A 19,714-nucleotide genomic window follows, 5' to 3' on the forward strand; every position below is an offset into this window, starting at 1 on the left:
ATGACCAGAGAGCATAAGAACTCTCTAGTGAGGACTCCATTCACAGACGATGTGTACCTTGTTAAGAGACCTAAGAAATTCACTATGCCTTCCTTTACTCAGTTTGATGGTACGGGAGATCCTTCTCGGTACCTAGATCACAACGCACAAAAGATAGCTCTGAACAATCACAACGATCTGTGGATATGAAAAGTCTTTCCTACCAGTCTAACAAGAGCTGCGTTGGAGTGGTTTAGGAACAGGCCACACAAATCTATTCTGGACTATGAAACTCTGTGCACTATGTTCCTGGCTCAATATTGTAGAAACAAGAAGCAAAAGAAGAATATCATTAGCCTTTTCACCATGAGGCAAAAGAAAGGAGAAACGCTGCAGGATTTCTTGTCCAGATTCAACATGGAGGCCTCAAAAATAGCGGATTGCCATCCTGCCACTGCTATAGAAACGTTTAAGCTTGCAATGATTCAAGGAACCAAGTTTTATACCTCCCTAGTTAAATATTCCCCTCCGAATATACAGACTCTCAATGCTAGGGCACAGATTTATATCCGGCTCGAGGAGAATGTAGCCCACCGAGCACAGCACACCACCCTTGTCACAGTGGAGAATAAGCCTCGGGAAAGAATTCCAAATGCAAAAGTTCAAAAAAGCCAGCGTGCTTCAACACTAGTCACTCAGGCACCTGAGAAAAGACAAAGGACAAAGAAAAGGTTCACACCTCTCCATACCACCTTGGCTCGGCTACTCCAAGAAAATAAGATGAATTTCACAGCCCCTCAGCCAAAGAAGTAACCCTTGGAACAGAGGGACAAAAACAAGCATTGTGCTTACCATAGAGATTATGGACATTCAACTAATGATTGCAGATCCCTTAGGCGGCAAGTGGAGAACATGATAGCCAGATGTGAGTTGGCACATTACCTCACAACAAAGGAGTATGTGAAGCCTTGTGAGGTCAACCCTCGCAAAGTAAAAGATAATCAAGTAAAAGTCATTCATGCAATACATGGTAGATCTGAAGATGATCAAGAGTCGAAGAAGGTATATAGATCCAGATTGAGGGTAGCCCATAAACTCAGAAGGCTATCCTCGGTCAATACTATCGCTTCAGGCAGCATCCGTATTGGGTTCTGCGATGGCGACCTGTCCAGAGTTCAACTTCCCCACGAAGATCCGTTAGTCATCAGTCTCCTAGTGGAAAATTGCATGATCAAAAGGGTCTTGATAGATCCGGGAAGTAGCGCTAATATTATCACAAAAACGGTCTTTGAGCAACTCAAAATCCCATTATCATCAATTCGACCCACCTCCAGTCCCTTGATGGGATTCGATGGTACGAAGGTGGACCACTTGGGGGTGATTGATTTATCTGTCACTGTAGCCAAATGGACTCTGAAGAAGAACTTCATCCTAACAGAAATCCACCATTCTTATAATCTTATTATGGAAAGAGGCTGGATCCACTGAATGAATGGAGTTCCGTCTACCCTTCATCAAGTGATGCGATGCTTATCTTCGGACGGTAATGAGGTTATTAATTTGTGGGGAGATCAAGTTGCTGTAAAAAAATGTTATATGCTGACATTGGAAGAAGTGAAGAAGATGTCTAAACAGTCTTAGCCGGGCATCACTTTCAGAAGCACACCCAAATAGCAATTACAGAGCCCTTTGCCCAAGTATCTTAAGGTAGAGGAAGAAGCCAAAGCTGTGAAACCTACCGAGGAATCCCTCGGAACCGAGAAGTTATCCTCGATGATCCTCAGAAAGTCACTTGTATAAGCTCTTCCTCTACAGCTAAAGAGAAAGGAGCATTAATCAATGTCATTCGACATAATGCAGATGCATTTGCCTGGGATCATTCGGACATGGTAGGGATCGACCCCTCACTCTCTTGCCATAGTCTGAAGGTGGACCCGGAATTCAAATCAGTTAAGCAAAGACACAGAAGGTTCGCTCCTGAGTGCAATCAAATTATAGCTGAAGAAGTGAACAAGCTGTTACAAGCAGGTTTTATCCGAGATGTGCAATATCCACAATGGCTCTTGAACGTGGTGGTAGTTCAAAAGAAGAATGGGAAGTGGAGGGTTTGCATAGACTTCACCAATCTTAACAAAGTTTGCCTTAAAGATAGCTTTCCTTTACCCTAGATAGATCAGATGGTTAATGCTACTACTGACTACAAGAGGCCTATATTCCTTGATCCATACTCTGGATATAATCAGATCCCAATGAATCTAGAGGATAAGGAAAATACTACCTTCATTACAGAGAAGGGCACCTATTGTTATAGGCTCATGCCCTTCGGATTGAAAAATGTTGGGGTCTGTAATACCCCTAATTTTCAAAATGATAAAATTTAAATTTAAATTTTATTCTATGTGCATTTTTTTAAAAAAATTTATTTTGTGGCTATGTGCTTATGTATCAGAGTGTGTATTTGGGTAATTGTTAATTTTAATTAATTATTTTATTTAAATGAGGTTGTTTTCTTTAATTGCGTTTATTTGAATTAATTAATGGTTTTATTTAATTGTATTTTTATTTTTTTTTCTATTGAATTAATTGCATTATTATTTGTCTTTCATTGGAGTGTTTATTTGTTTAATTGCATGAATTGGATTATTTTAGGGTTTTATTAATGTTACATTTAGGTTTTTGTTTTTAGAAATCACGTATGGGCCGATTAGGGTTCAGTGTAGGGTTTAGTTGGATTTAGGTTTAGAAATTTCATATAAATATATATCATACGTCTCCTTAGGGTTTTATAACTCTATTCATTGCACAGTGAAGGCAGAGACATAATAGAGAGAAACAGAGAGAGGTTGTGAGGAAAAATAGAGGGTTTTCAGTCGGGATTTCGACTGAGGATTAAAGGACGGACGTAGGAGAAGAGAAGGTTGAGCAATAGGAAATTGAACAGTGAATTGGACGTCGTCGGAAAACCTAAGAAGACGGCAACAAGGTTTTGATTCCAAAACCACACAGGCAAGTTCTTTTCTTTCTCTTTCCCATTGGCCTATGTTCTGTGCATACCTAGATAGTCTCTAGGGTTTTAATTGATTATTAACTGAATTTTACATGCTTATTGTATGATTAAATTGAGTATCTGTATGCATGAATTAACTTTGTTACAGTTCATGCAAGTTTGGTTTGGTTACAGTGATTGTTCTTCCTAAGCATGTTTAATCGGTAAATGTTCTAAGATTTGTAATAAATGAAAACTGACTTAAGTAAGGGTATGGGATGATTCTGGACACACTTAGGACTCTTAGGAACAATTTTAAAAATATACAAAAAGGTTGGAAGTAGCCAGAGTCAAAGCAGATGGTCTGAAACGGAACTGGTTGGACAGAGGAGGCTCTCAGAGAGGGAAAGCCAGCTCTGGGAAGCCAAGAGCCGGCTCCAAGAAGGCATAGAGCCGGCTCCATGCTTGTAAGAGCCTGCTCTTGCATTTTAAGAGCAGGCTCTCTCATTTTTGCTTGTTCTGGAATTTTTAACGAGTACTATTGAGTGCTTGGTTCTCCCTGAACAGTTTTGGGGCTTTACTGGGAAATTTAATTTGTAATTCCAAGTGCTAGTAATACCTCTAATTGCATAAGATACCTGTTAAATTTATTGAATGAACAGTATGAAGTATTAACCATTTTTCATACTATTACCAGTTGAAGGGAAATTAATGGTTTAATTTAATTCAGCGATTTAACGGATTATCACATGAGTATAAATCTTGCTTTAGATCACAGTAAGGCTAATTATTTGTCAGATTTAACCTATGCATGCTTTGGATTTTAAATTGAGATATGGAACTCTATTCGGCAATTACTTGGATTATTGTTTTGGGACTTTAATTGCGGGACTATTTAATTATGTCTATCAATTAAATGGATTATTGTTGTGGATGTTAGTTACTGACTATTATTTATATTCGGTAATTTATATGGTTGTGGACCTTAATTGTTGAACTATAAAATAACGTTCTAGCAATTACAGGAGTGTTATTTTGGATTGTAGTTGATGAACTGTTTAAATTCTATTTTTATCAACTATGTGGATTATGTGGATTTAGTTGATGTACTATTTGAGTTGTTGCATCATTTACGGATCATATGCATTATATGCACCGGTATGGGACGGTGGCATATGGAGGGACGGATTAGATCAAAACGCTAATTCCTACCCATTCATACATACGGAATGGATTAACTAAAACAGTTAAATCCTACATGGTTTTATGTCCTGTCAACTAAAACAGTTGAACGACATATCGGATGGTTGTTTATATTTATGTATTAGGAAGGATAGGGATTTAATTAAAACATTTAAATCCTAATTATATGTAGTGTCTGAGTGACGAATAGTTGAACGACACAACATTGTATTTGGATGGATTAGGAAGGATAGGGATTTAATTAAAACATTTAAATCCTAATTATATGTCGTGTCTGAGCGACGAATAGTTGACCGACACAACATTGTATTTGGATGGAATTTATTTATATAATTATGGTCCCACGATATGAGCTTGAGTCTCATAGTCGACGGTTAGGGAACGTATATACAGTAGGATGTGTAGCAGGATATGTTGGTTGAGGTATACCCTGTTAGGTCTAGGTACACATGCCTACCTTTGGGTGCGTTTTTGCATGTTGCCTTCTATTCAGGTTGAGACCCCCATCGTTGTCTAGTGAGAGTCCTGTAGTGTGGATATAAATATATTTACGGATTATATAGATATGGTTGAGACATCTAGGATGTATCTGGAACTTGTTCGTGGGCCTGACTCACTATTATTTTCAGGTATCAGATGGTTCCAGTCTTAGAGCTTATTCGTGCTGAGCAGAGACGGTCACTCATTCTTCCGAAGACGTAGGAGTTTTCTCCATGGTTTATGTTGACCTTAAGGATTTCATCCAAGGACAATCTAGTTGTTTTGATGATAACAAACCATTAATGGTGTTTAAGGACTAATGTTTACATTGAGTGTTATATAGATTATTCATATTCAAAGAATGACCTCAATGAAGCTATAAAGATTATTCCAAGTATTTCATTATTCAAGATCACATCAATAAAAGAAATGGATACAAAAAAAACTTAAAGTTGTAAGGAACCAAATGTAAAGTCCATCCAAAGATAGCTTAGACTACAACGAGTAAGAAAGCAACTCAAAGAAAGGAAGAAAGCTAGTCCACCTGAAAGCCTACACGATCATGGACAAAGCGTGAAGAAAGGGGTAGATAGGGTGGTGAGTGTTTAGGATTCAATGTCAAAGTATTTATGAATCCATTTGAAGCTCATCTCTATAGGACCATGCATATCATATCATCATTCGTATGCTCATATATCCATTAGCAATTGACTATGCACTTCATTCATATACAATTGACATATGGAGTCTTTGCTAAAAAGTGAGTTAGTTCAAGCTTGCATAAGCTTCGAAAGAACTCATCACTTATGCTAGAAATGCTAAGACCATGCACATCAATCATAAAATTTATATTGGTCAACAATTAAGGTATGAAAAGCCTTTATTACCATGAGTTGGTAATGGACATTAGGACCCCAGAATGTGCGTCATGAAAAACTGTGTTTTTTTTGGCTAAGTGTGAAAAATGGATTTTTGAAATAATGATTATTTCAAAAGAATTTTTCCCGGTAATAACTCTTTATACTTCAACTAGCCTAAACTGATTTTATCAGAATTTTTGACCAAGTCTACATTGGTCTACATAAGGATTCATTTTTACCAAAACTGTCGGAAATCCAAATTTGTACTAAAACTGAATTTCGACATTTTGATTTAGTTGGATTTCAATTTTTTAGTATTTTTTATTGAATCCAAATGGGGGGTACTTCCTTATTTACATTGTAAACTTAAAGTAAATGTCTTTAAATACTATAAAGACATTTACTTAAGTGTTTTCAATGGAAATAAGCTGTATGCAGATGTCCTGTATTGAAAGTCCTATGCTTAAGCTGTCATCTGTCAAAACTGTCAATGCATCAGGTTTTACGTCGACCGGTTCTAGCTTCATGTCGTCCAGTATCTAGGCAGTACTGAAATTTTAGGAACATATCATTTACGTCGACTGGTTTGATGCATACGTCGACCGATATCTAGGCAGTACTAAAATTTCAGGAACGTAACATACATCGACCGGTTTGGAGCACACATCAACCGGTTCATGCAAAGACGTCGACCGGTTTATGCCATACGTCGACTGGTTCCTGTCGAAGCTGCAGATTTCGAAATGTAGCGGCTCTTTCCTCCTCGACCTTTGTGCATTCAACTCCTAACAGCTATATTGAGCATGCAAACTCTATAAATAGAGTAGGGAATGTCTGAATAATTAAGAGACATCATTTGAAAGACTTCATATTGCATTAAAGAGAGCTTTTGTTCTCAAATTTTCTCTTCATCTCTCTCATTCACTCTTATCTATCTTGAGAGATTCTAGCAAAGATTAAAAGGGTTTTTGCTCGTGTTTTAATCTTCATAGAGTTTTTGCTCTATTATACACTTCAGAGATCTTATTAAGCTCATTAGAGCTTTTGTTCTTCATTTATATCATTTTTTCTTATTCATATCATTTATAGAGTTTGAGCTTCATTGATATTCATATATACTCTAGTTAAAAACTAAATTTGTACATCAATCTTTGAGAGATATTTCTTGTACTTCATTGTTCATATTATTATCAATTGTAACGCAATTGGTGTGACCCAAAGGAAGACTAAGGGAAGATTGTTCTCTTAGCAAGGCGAAGCAAGGAGTTGCTTTATGTAAAGGTTTGCTCTCCACCAGTAAGGAGAAGCCATAGTAGATTGGAAAGTCTCAAGAGGGGTCTTGAGCTGAGGAGTAGGAGTTTCCGAACCTCATTAAAATCGCCGAGTCATTGTTTGCAATTTCTCTTCCCTTTCTCTTTTACTTTTATGCTTTGAATTGATTATCAAGTTCATTTGGTTATTGCATAGTTATTTTAAGAGACTAGTTAGTAATCATATTTATAAATTGTGAAAATTGGCCATTGACTCTATTCAACCCCCCCCCCCCCCCCTCCTTTAGAGTCAATTCTTGGGCAACAGTTTAGCATTGGAGTTTTCTTCAGTTGTTTAATTTTCAATATTGGATTTTTATTAGGGGTCCACTAGATGGATTCCCGAGTTGTAACAAAAAAGGAGAAGTTGGATGTATCAGAATAGTTTCTTATTTATAAAAATTTTATTCTGAAGATTAAGTTTTGGTTTATCATTTTAAATCTTTCAGCATTTTACTTATTCCTATTTATCTTAATTGTATTATGTGTTCGTTAATTGCTAATTGGATTGATATCCTCTGGTAATCGGGCGTGGGCCTAGCAAACCCTCATCCGGATATCTGGGGGTATCACAAGGCCACTTACCAACACCTTGTTAACAAGATCTTTGACAGATTGTTGGGAAAGACGGTTCAAGCCTACATTGATGACATGGTGGTTAAAAGCGTGAGCAAGGAGGATCATTCGAAGCACCTCCAGGAAGTCTTCAATACTCTCAAGAAGTATAACATGAAGCTGAATCCTTCAAAATGTTCATTTGCAGTCTCTTCAGGTTAATTCATCGGCCATATTGTAAATAAAAAAGGGATAGAGGTAAGTCCGGCTCAGGCTAAGGCCCTCATACAAAATCAAGAACCGAAAACTCGCAAGGAAGTGCAAGTTCTAACCGGCTGAATCGTAGCTCTCAGCCGTTTTATATCTCGATTATCAGATAAGTGCAAACCATTCTTCAATGTCATAAAATCGAAAAACAAAGATATATAGGGACCTCTGTAGCAGATGGCTCTCAATCAATTGAAGCACTATATGGCTGAACCTCCAATTCTATCCGCTCTGAAGCTTGGAGAAACTCTTATCATGTATTTAGCAATCTTCAGCATAGCTACAAGTGTAATATTAATCAGAGAAGAAGGAAAGAATCAGTACCCAGCCTTCTACACAAGTAAGACGATGGCAAATGCTGAGACACGGTACAGCAAGGCAGAGAAGATCATACTAGCATTGGTTTATGCGAAGAGAAAGCTTCGGCATTATTTCGAGTCTCATAGCATCATGGTACTCACTAACTACCCTATACGGGTTATACTCTCCAAGCTAGATTTACCTGGAAGAATTACCAAGTGGGCCATCGAGCTCAGTTCCTTTGACATAACTTATAAGCCGAAGGTGTCACACAAAGGACAAGCACTAGCAGATTTTCTCTTAGAGTATGAGGATAAGCCCGAAGAACCAGAGCTTCCTAAACCACATTGGGAACTTTGGGTAGATGGCTCTTCAAACCAAGTAAGTGCAGGAGTTGGAGTCATTATTTCAACACCCGAAGGCACAAAGTTGCAACAGTCAATTTGCTTGAATTTTCCTACCACTAACAACGAAGCCGGATACGAAACTTTACTCACTGGGCTTTGGTTGGCTAGCCATCGTTAGGTACGGTGTCTAAAAGTTTTTAGTGACTCACAACTTATTATAAATTAGGTGACAGGCACATATCATCCCAAAGAAGAAAGAATGAAAGCATACAAAGAAGCTGTGGAGAGTGCTACATGAGGATTCGATCAAATCGAATTCTACCAAGTACCCCGTGGTGAGAATGCTGAAGCAGATCAATTAGCCACAACTACGTCATCCTCAAATGAAGATTTAACTCGGATTATGCCAATCGATATCCTAGACGAACCTAGCATAAGCCCTCAGTAGGAGGTAATGGTGATTCCAGACATTCCGTGAGAACCATGTTGGATTGATCCATTGGAAGCCTAGCTCAAGCACGGAACTCTTCCAAACTAGAAAGCTGAGGCAAGGAAGCTTAGACTCACCGCAGCCAAATATGCTATCATCAATAACCAATTGTATCGGAAGTCATTTTCAGGTCCTTACCTGAAATGTTTAAGCCCCACTGAAGCCCTCGTGATATTAAAACAGATTCATGACGAAGATTGTGGCAACCACTCTGGGGGCAGATCCCTCTCACATAAGGTTCTAACTCAAGGCTATTTCTGGCCATACTTGGCTCAGAATACTGAAAAGTATGCCAAGAGATGTGATAAGTGCCAACGCCACGATCCAATGAAACATCAACCTGCCGAAGACTTGTACGCAATGGTAAATCCATGGCCATTCGTATAATGAGGGATTGATATGGTGGGCTCTTTACCCAAGACTGTGGAGCAAAAGGAATATGTGTTACTAGCCACGGATTACTTCATAAAATGGGTAGAAGCAGAGGCTTATTCAAGTGTGACCCATGAGCAAGTAAAGAGCTTCATATGGAACAACATAATTTGTCGGTTTGGGGTGCCAAAAGTTATCATGATGAACAATGGTAAGAATTTAGACAACAGAATTACACGAAAATTCTTCACCGAACATGGAATTAGGCAAAAATTGGCCGCGGTTAGTCATCCACAAGGGGATGGGCAGGCTAAAATAACTAACCGAACCATTTGTAGCTGTCTGAAGAAGAAATTGGAAAAGCTTAAAACAAAGTGGTACGAGAATCTCCCTTTGGTGCTTTAGGCATACCGAACCACTCCACGGCGGCCCACGGGGGAAAGACCATTCGCTATGGCCTATGGTTCAAAAGATGTCATCCCAACAGAATCAACAGTTCCAACTCTTCGGACATCTTTGTTACTCGAAGGAAACAATGATCAGTAGCTCGAACACAGCCTTGACCTTTTGAAGAAAAGAAAGATGTTGCAGCAATTAGACTTACTTCATCATACCAGCAGCAGTTGCGTAACAGTTATAACAGGCGCGTTAGGTTCAGAAGCTTTATAATAGGCGATTGGGTTATGAAACAAGAAACAGCTCATGTTAAAAAGTTAGGACTTAATTGGACTGGACCCTACAGAGTCACAGAAGTGGTAGGGAAGGGTGCATACCGGTTAACCGAAGCTGATGGGCATCCAATTGCACATCCTTGGAATGTTATCCACCTTAAAAGATACTACCATTAGGAAAGTTAGTTAATTTTATAATAATTTCTTTACACAAATAAGGTTGCTTATAGCCCAGGAAATCCAGCGTATTGATTACATATTCTATTGCAAGTACATATAACTTTATCTTATTCGGTGTGGGATGCACTTTCTTTACATATATCTCTTTCTTTTCATAAAAGGGGGCAATACTAGTACCGTACGATTTTTGACAGATTTTTCAACATATTCATTTTTTATGAAAAGAAAAATAATAACAAGCAAGACAAATCTCTATGATTGTCCCTATTTGAAGTCTCTTCTGAGTAGTAATTTATGTTATATAACAGTTTTTACTACTATCCCACATCGATAAAAAAAAATACTGTTTACATTCCTTTATATATGGAAGTATTAAAGTAGTTGAGTGCAATGTAAGGAGGGCCCACTGGTAATAAAACAACCTAGCCCAATACCAGAGGCATTCCTTACACTAAACCCTTTTAAAGCCCAAGTTATTGGACTACATCTTAAAATTCTAATCTTTGTCCCATATCGGTTAGAAATAGAAAGGGTATGCAATTGATATAAACATGATTTACCAAATCTAGACGCCATGAAGAGAGTTTCAGTGGAAGTTAGTCTCCCAAACAAACGAATGGGAGACCTCCCAATCACTGTTACTCTCTTTCTTGGCCTCCTATCATTTTTTAATCCTCAGCCTCGTCCACTACAAGTTATTCCATAAATACATGGAATTCTTCGGAGCCTACGCTTTGGACCCTAAGGGTCCGGTTCAGCACCTTTCCTCTTAGGCTCAGCGCCAAGGAACAATTCGCTTCGGACCCTAAGTGTCTGGTTCAGCACCTTTCCTCTCAGGCTCAGCACCAAGGAACAATTCACTTCGGACCCTAAGTGTCCGGTTCAGCACATTTCCTCTCAGGCTCAGCGCCGAGGAACAATTCGCTTCCGACCCTAAGTGTCCGGTTCAACACCTTTCCTCTCAGGCTCAGCACCAAGGAACAATTCACTTCGGACCCTAAGTGTCCGGTTCAGCACATTTCCTCTAAGGCTCAGCGCCGAGGAACAATTCGCTTTCGACACTAAGTGTCCGGTTCAGCACCTTTCCTCTCAGGCTCAGCACCGAGGAATAATTCATTTCGGACCCTAACTGTCCGATTCAACACCTTTCTTCTCAGGCTTAGCGCCGAGGAACAATTTCACTTCGGACACTAAGTGTCCGGTTCAGCACCTTTCCTCTCAGGCTCAGCATCGAGGAACAATTCGCTTCGGACCCTAAGTGTCTGATTTAGCACTTTTCCTCTCAGGCTCAACGCCGAGGAATTATTCACTTCGGACCCTAAGTGTCAGGTTCAGCACCTTTCCTCATATGCTCAGCGCCGAGAAACTATTCGTTTCAGACCATAAGTGTCTAGGACAAATACTTTATGGATATCACACTCACAAGCCCTTATGCTAGGCCCATCATAGATTTGTCCCACATCGAAATCAAATGAAAACTAAGACTATTATATATTATATAGTCTTACAACTGTCAGTCGCCAAGAAAGAGGTCCTTTGATAAAACAAGGCTCTAAAACCTAATTGTCAAGGAACCCTCTTTCTTAAGCTTTCATTTTTCAAAATCTTCAAATCATGGCACCATGAACACTGCAGAACTCAAAAGCGTCAACAAAGTTTATCCCAGGCATATATAAAGGCCGAAGGGATACATACTACAAATCTAAGTTGTTTAAAGATGCTAGTCAAATACGTGCCTCGGATCCCTTGAGTCTGAGGACGACAAATTATTTCTCTAGGACAAGTACTTTGTCCCACATCGAAAAAATACAGGAAACAACGAATATATACATATCTACTCCATACAAATCAATGGCAAGAAGGGTTCCCTTGATGGTTAGATCACTAGAGGAATAAATAATCCTCAAATATCAGCTAAACTGTCGAAGGGATTCCCTTCTTCTCATCCTCCCTATTTTTTCTTCGGACCATGAACAAGTTCGAAGCCCTCATATAGCTCATTTACCTCAGAAACATAAGGACATTACTATTCAGCAAAGTGTATGCAGTTTAAGGGCATCATAGACATGCAGAAAAGTAAGTTTAAAACATCACAGCATGAAAACGGAGTTATATTATCCTAAAAATATTGTTTCATCACAAAAGACAAAATTACACGACTCTACTTCCTCTTCGGATCAAAAGGAGCAAAGTCGAAAGCCTCCATCACATTTGGACTTGAAGCTGGGGGCAAGGAAGGACTGGGGCATGAAGTTGGAACTGGAAGATCATCATGATGAGACTTCACCATCTCAACAAAAAGTACCTCGGCTTCTTCAGCTTTTGGGCCTTCAGGATAAGGGAAGGTAACCTCCATATCAGCATCAAAGGCTTCCGGATCCATTAACTTTTCTCCTGAACCCTGACCGAAGCCGAACCGAAAGGCCTTGGCACTAGACAAGTGCACCAAAGTGGAATAACGACCCTGCATTTGCTTCCCAGCAGTGATGTAAGTGCCAATTGCATCTCTTAAACGCTGGACGTCAACTTCCAGAGTCTCCACCTTAGCTTCAGAGGCAGTCAGTCGTTTCTTATAAACATCCTTGGCCTCTGAAGCTATCTTTGTATTCAGAACAGCATTAGAGGCCTTCATTTCAACATTGCTGAGGTCTTTCTCTAACTTCTTGATGGAAAGAGATTGAGCTTCAGCAGTGGCACATAAGGCCATAGTACGGTATAGACCCTACATAATCAATAATAAAAATAGCGATGTAAGTAAAGTGGAAAGAGAATTAAGAAAACAGAAAAGAAAAGGAGGAACAAACCTCTATGGCTCGAACGGGGGCAGATGGAAGCAATTGTTCCAATCCCATATTGCCAATAATCTCTTCATTTTTGGGAAGCCATATTCCCAAGCAACAGCCAATGCAGCAGAAGGGTCAGTGACCACAGAATCATCGGAATGAAGAACGGATTTATCAACTCTAGTGAAGGAGAGCTTCCAAGGTGTTCCTGTCTTAGCCAGGACATAAGCTCTGACCTCTTCCTCGGGATCAGTTTCTTCAACCTTCTTTCCCTTATTCTAACTAGCAAGCTGGGAATGACTAATATCTTCGAAGTTCGAACCAACTTGAAGGGAAGTGTGGAAAGAGTCAACGATTTTCTAAGATTTTATATAGCTGTGGAATGTACAGCTATGTATTTATACAATTATGTAATGTACAGCTATGTATTTTATTTATTGTATAACTAGGTAGGATCATATCTGTTACCATAATTTTAGGAGTACATTACTATTTTTATTAGCTATAAATTATCTTTAAATAGGCTGTAATCTCTTGGCATTTAAATATGAAAAAAATATTATTCTTCATGTGTTGTGTTTAGAAACAAACTCGCACAAGATTCAATACTCTAACCACAACACTTGGGTTCAATACATGCTTATAGCCAACTGACCACCATCCCGCAAAAGAAAAAGGAAAAATGTATATAATAATAATAATAATGTCAAAGAAAAAAAAATGTATATAATAATAATAAAACACATATGCTCATGTAAAAAAAATTACTATAGTCAAAATTAAGAATCCAACTAAAAATGGGTCATATTCCCAAAAGATCCAAGCCCATTTATAAAAAAATAAAATAAAAAAGAAAACCTTAATCTAATTTCAAATCTACGGTTCTTTTCAATGCGTTGTGCATTCTTTTAAAGGATGATCCAAGGCTTTTGCGTATTCAGTTTGGTTTCATCTATTATCGCCGCTTTGTCTTTCCACTTTGTAAGCCCTCTTGTTGCCCTAGATACCTCTCGTCAATAAAAATAGTACCAATTTTCCCTGTGATAGTAGGAAATCGTTTAAGCGGGGTACTACCAAACCCTTACTCCTAATAATATATATAAGTTTTTAGTCCGACATAATGTAAAGAGTTTTATTTCAGTCCATATACGTAAATAAGTTAGTTTTTGAAATAATATATCCTATTATTATATAATAATAAAAAGGTGTTATATACTGTATTTTGAAAATTTATGCAAATTACCCCATATTAACAATTTTGACCAAATTTTTTCTAGAACCCCAAAATACCCTTAAGGGAATTTTAGATTTTTTTTTTGAAAAAATAAAAATATGGGGTTGTTATTAAAATGCCTTATTTTTATTATTTTAAATTTAAAATTATTATTGTTTATATATTTATTTTATTTATTCCTAAAGGAAATTTAGGTATTTTAGTTTTGAAATTGAGGAATTGTTTTTACTTGCACAAATTTGAAAAATACAAAATACGGAGTAATTTTTTTTGAACACCAAAGAATATTTGGACATTTTTGTATATAGCATTTATAAGCCCATGTAAGAGTCCAACTAAAAATGGCCCATATTCCCTAAAGATCCAAGCCCGTTTTCAAAAATAAATAAATAAATAAATAAAATAAAATTTGAAAAAAAGAAAACCCAAATCTAATTTTAAAGGATCAGGCTTTCTTCTGTTATCGCCGATCGCCGCGTTGCCGTGCCTTGTCTCTCCTTTCCCCTTTGTATACACCCTTGTTGCCCTAGAAATAGTACTTTCCTTGTGAAATTAGGAATTTGTTGAAGGAACTAAACCCTAACCCCTTCCCGGCTCTCTTTCCAGAAGTATCGGTTCTCTTGCTATCTGAATTTTTGTGAAGTCACAATTTATCGATCCCAAGATTCGGTTCTCTCTTTCCGGTTCGGTTCACTTGTGGTCGTGGTTGAAGATGGTGAACAGAAGAAGGCAACAATGGTCCATAGGGCGATCTTTTTACACAGAATTGCAAATTCCATATGAAGCATCTGATACGGTTTGCTTGAGAGTAGATCGACATAACTATAGATACAACAGTGATATGGCGGAAGTCAATCGCACTACCACAATACGTGTGTACCCTATGCCGTCGTGTGTCATGGAATCTGATGACTTGTCGCGCAGATTTTTCAATTTCTTCGTGTTCCGCATGGGAGTTACCGGTGATGACCGGATGTATCACGATGCTCTCTCTTTATCGCGCGCCTTCCACCACCATAGAAGTGATATTCCAGACAATGCCACACCCGTAGTTATTATTAAAATACTAATCCACACATCCTCTGATGAGGAGGATCCTATGGTTGTTGACGGCGAGGGTGAGTCCGATTTTGATGAAATTGATCATAATGATGATTGGTCCATGACTAGTACTCGGGGTTTGAATGGATCAATGGCTCGGGCTATACAAGAGTCCATGGACGAGTACGTCGCGTTGAAGCTTGTACCCGCAAGTCAATCATCCATCGACGCCTTGGGGAAGATGACATTTTATCGCTCTTGCCCATTTGTCTCGAGAAATTCTGTGATGAAGAATCCATCACTCGCATGCCCTGCTCTCACGTCTATCATGGAGATTGCATTACTAAGTGGCTTAAGACCAACCACTCTTGTCCGCTTTGCCGTTTCAAGATGCCAACCACTTGATTCAGCTTAGGTTCTGTTTTCTATTTTGTATACTGTGAAGGTTTATTCAAGATTTTATCTAGCCTCTGTTTTTGTGTACACATTCAATATAGAAACCATTTTTTTGGTTGTGCTAAAACTTCATCATGAGCACTTGTACATAACATGAATAACCTATTATCTGAGATGGAATGAATAACATGAATTTACCTGAGATGCAATTTATAGTGAATTGTCAAAGCTATCTCACATGCTGCAATGTTAAAGTTTAATTAAGGCCTAGAATAGTTGACAATATTTCTAAACTTTTTAAGGACTTGTGTAGAATTTTCGTAACCACTGCAACAAGATAGAATACAAGATTCAATACTCGGCTTGTTTCAATCTAACCACAACACCAAGGTTCAATACTCGGTAAAGGTATGCCTGTGTTCCAGTCCCCCCCTCCTAGCTTGCCAGGAAAGAGAGGAAAAAAAAAAGAAAAAGGTTCCATACAGTCCTAAGGAAGCAAAAGAAAAAGAAAGGAAAAAGAAAATTACATGATCTAGACAAAGAATGAAGCAATAGTATATGAACTTGAAAGGCCAAGAGAGAAAAGCAACAGCCAAATAGACAACCTAGCTCGTACTTCCCAGGATAAGATCTGATAACAAAAAGAGGTTCCCATGTACAATAACATCATAATAACACAGAAACTCCATCATTTGTTAATTTCCTGTAAATCACAAATGAGTTCTCTCATTTAATGTATATCATTGGCAAAATTTGTTGTAGTTCCTTGTAGATCACACGCGCGCTGTTCACACTCCAACTCGCCCCACCGCGCACCAACTCGCTCACAGGGAAATACCGGCTTATCGAGGCTGTTGAAACAAGAGCAAACCAGAAATCAACATTAACAAAACTTCACAAGCTTCCTGATTTGAAGAGACTAATTTTATTGAAATTATCACCCTGGCTCAGCTTGGCCATTGAATTCAGAAAAACTACGCAAATTTAACTGGTTAAACAGAGAACAAGCCCCATGGTTTTGCCAGACTCCCACTTATCAAAAAAAAAGAAAAGGTTTTGCCAGACAATAGTCGGTCATGTGAAATCCGTGTAGGTTTTATTTCTATGTATGAAACTCCAAAATTTGTTTTAGTTCCTTGTTTATCGAACAAGCCCCATGGCTTTGCTGTTTCAAGATGCCAACCACTTGATTTAGCTAGGTTTTATTTCTATGTATGAAACTCTATCTACCAGTTTTGTATCCATTGAATTTATTTTATGTTGGTATACGATGAAGGTTTATTTTGGCCTCTTTTGACTTCTTGTTTATTGTTTTTGCTGTTGTTTATTCATAATTGTAAAATTGTTTGTTAAAAATGTCTGAATGGATTTTTGGAACAATAAACAATATGTTTTTTGTTTTGGTCTTATCATATCAATTTTAATCTTTATTTATTTAGGTTTTATTTATTTATTTTTATTTTTTTGAATTATATTATCCATATTATACATGCTGATCACTGTCTCGCTACCAACTGTAACACCAGCTGCATCTCTGAGAATGAAGGAAGCTCTCTCTCGCCAATGACTCCATAAAGAAGCTCAATCTCAGACCGTGATGTTGTCAATGGTATAATCAAATTGGTCATACATACTCATACATTAATTTATACATTTCCATATGTGTGTATAATATAGATACTTATTTTGCTTGGCCATGGCAGTCATCAACCAAATTGATCACAAAAAACGCACACATTTCTTTATATATTTGCATGTGTGTACATAAAATAGATATTAGTTTTACTGATTTTGATGTTTTGGGTATTATATATTTGCATATGTGTACATAAAATAGATATTAGTTTTGCTGATTTTGATGTTTTGGGTATTTATATATTTGCATGTGTACATAAAATAGATATTAGTTTTGCTGTTTTTGATGTTTTGGGTGTTCGAATGCATGGTGTTTGATGAATTGACCTGTATAATTACACTTGTGCAATTTCCTTTAATCTGAGCCCGTTTGATCACTAATATCTGCCATTGATATAATTGGGTCACATCTCAACACTTGGCCATTTGTTACAGTCACCATCTTTTGATGCTCCGCATTTGAGAGTATAAAATTTGATGCTTTGACAATATGTCCATCTCCTAAAATATCTTCCCGGATATTATCTTGTCACTTTACTTCTCAGTTATATATATATATATATATATATATATATATATATATATATATATATATATATCTACATATGTATGTATTCATGGCAATATCATTTGAGGCAGATAACCTTTTATGCTGAAGTTCAAGCAGTAAGAAGAAAGATGAGGTCTTTCTTGATTTTTCTTGTGTGCTCTGAGGTTCTCGGCAATTACCATATTCTCTGTGGCTCATTTGTCCCCAAATGATGCATACCCATCTGGGTATGGTGATGATTGCGTTACAGCTGGTGAGAATTTGAATCCTTCGAGGAGGGAGGTTTATGACAGCAGAAGAATATTTGATATTGCGCATAGATTTACTCCTGAAACGCCCTCCGAGGACTCCGAAGATGGGATTGGACAATTCCTTTCCCTTTCCATGAGCATGAAGAATGGCTCGGATTATAATCTCTCTATTTTGAAGATAGCTAGTTCATGCTGGTACTCATGTTGATGCTCCGGGACACATGTATGATCAGTACTTTGATGCTGGGTTTGATGTAGACAGTCTTGACCTGCATGTCCTCAATGGTATGGGTTTCAGCAATAGTACTTCTTTTATTTAAGCAATTGTGTTTCTATCATGACTGATTTAGTATTCGAATCTTTTCGAAGCAGTGTGTTTGGCGATCTTATGATAGTTATTACTAGTACTTCTAGATTTTTTATCAGGATATTTCATGTATATTTAATAACTATTCTTGCATAATTTTTTATTGTAGAACTTGAATTAACTTGGCTTCATTTGGGGGAACTGAATAGTTTAGTATCTGTCCTTACATAAATTCCATCATTTAGATTCATTTACTGAAACAATTAACACTTAGCAAAAGCCTATTAAAACAAAGAGCAACTCCTATTTGTAGGCAGTTCAGTATTATGAACTATGAAGAACAACTCCTTTGTGTGAGCTTAAGTGTTTTGGGGAAGAGAAAAATTGAAGAAAACTCAGAGTTTCCTTGATACTACGGAAAATTTGAGAATCTTTGAAAATTAATCCAGGGTTCAAGCTACACAAATAATGATGAATGAAACAGAATTACAAAGAATGATGATGAATGAAGCATCATCAGCAGGAAAGAGCAAGGCTAACAACAAACATCTATTGCTTGCATGATCCTGACAAAGAAGAAATACATAATCAGCTAGAGAGCCCATGAGCAGCTGCTAATAATCTGAGCTCGAACTGTCGTGGTTAGGCTCAACTTGATTTTGAGCCCCATGTGTGAACACCTTTAATTTCAACTGAACATCCTTTGCACAACATGGTTCATAGCTAAAACATTAATGGCAATCCTGCATAGCATCACCACAAATAAACTAAACCAAATAGATATTTAGCAATCAATGACAAATACTCAACATGACATTAAGTAGCTAATTATTGCAGGGAGATAACAAATCTATATATGCAGATTTGCACAATCAAACTTGGCATGTATACGAATCAAAAATATTCTATTGAATATGTGACACACCAGAGTCTTTCACAAATGACTAAATTGTTGCATCAGACAGGTGAGAGACACTTATGTGACCAGAACAGCTACTGACCATATGACCACTTTCCTTGGCAAACCTGAAACATAAAATCATGGAGTCTTTTCACCAATAAAGTTCTCTAATACAGCAATGACTAAATTGTTGCATCAGAAACACTTTGTGCATTCTGCAATATGTTTACATATTCTCATTTTCACTATGGATATTTTTTTCGTTGGTTGCTCTTTAGTTGTTTAAACTTATGCTGTCTTGACAGTACTGCCAACATTTCATTTACCTTTTCATGATAAGCGGTTCTTTTAATCCATATTGGGAAAATAGAAACTATAATTTTGGGTCTTAAACATGCAAAACACTATAATTTTCTCATCCTCTATATGAGAGTTTTTTTTTTTTTTTTTTTTTTTTTTTTTTTTTTTTTTAAATTATATTTTCAGTGCTTAAATGGATAAATTTTTCCAACATCTTTCGGAACAGAACTTTCTTGTTCCAAGTTCCTCTTCTGTTTATCTAATTTGTTAGTGCATGCAGCTATTCTTCTAGTTATGTTGCTTTCTTCTGCTCCTT

At 37.5% G+C, this 19,714-nt stretch overlaps 1 protein-coding gene across 1 annotated transcript; it reads left to right on the top strand.

The window, feature by feature from the left end:
* LOC132301355 (uncharacterized) lies at positions 1-1,467 on the top strand. The gene is made up of 3 exons (XM_059798613.1): positions 1-128; positions 306-710; positions 867-1,467. The coding sequence occupies exons 1-3, from the start codon at positions 1-3 to the stop codon at positions 1,465-1,467; spliced, it is 1,134 nt and encodes a 377-aa protein (XP_059654596.1).
* Positions 1,468-19,714: the final 18,247 nt, after the last annotated feature.

This window comes from Cornus florida, unplaced genomic scaffold (assembly GCF_030987335.1).
Source record: "Cornus florida cultivar Cherokee Brave unplaced genomic scaffold, ASM3098733v1 CherokeeBrave_3.0.0_Hap2_Chr03, whole genome shotgun sequence".
NCBI classification, from domain to species: domain Eukaryota; kingdom Viridiplantae; phylum Streptophyta; class Magnoliopsida; order Cornales; family Cornaceae; genus Cornus; species Cornus florida.

Excerpts from the sequence above, each read along its gene's own strand:
- LOC132301355 (XM_059798613.1), top strand. The coding sequence starts at position 1 with ATGACCAGAGAGCATAAGAACTCTCTAGTGAGGACTCCATTCACAGAC. Across the intron at positions 129-305 it reads GGTACGGGAGATCCTTCTCG|AAACAAGAAGCAAAAGAAGA; the intron begins GTACCTAGATCA and ends TCAATATTGTAG. Across the intron at positions 711-866 it reads AGACAAAGGACAAAGAAAAG|ATCCCTTAGGCGGCAAGTGG; the intron begins GTTCACACCTCT and ends TAATGATTGCAG.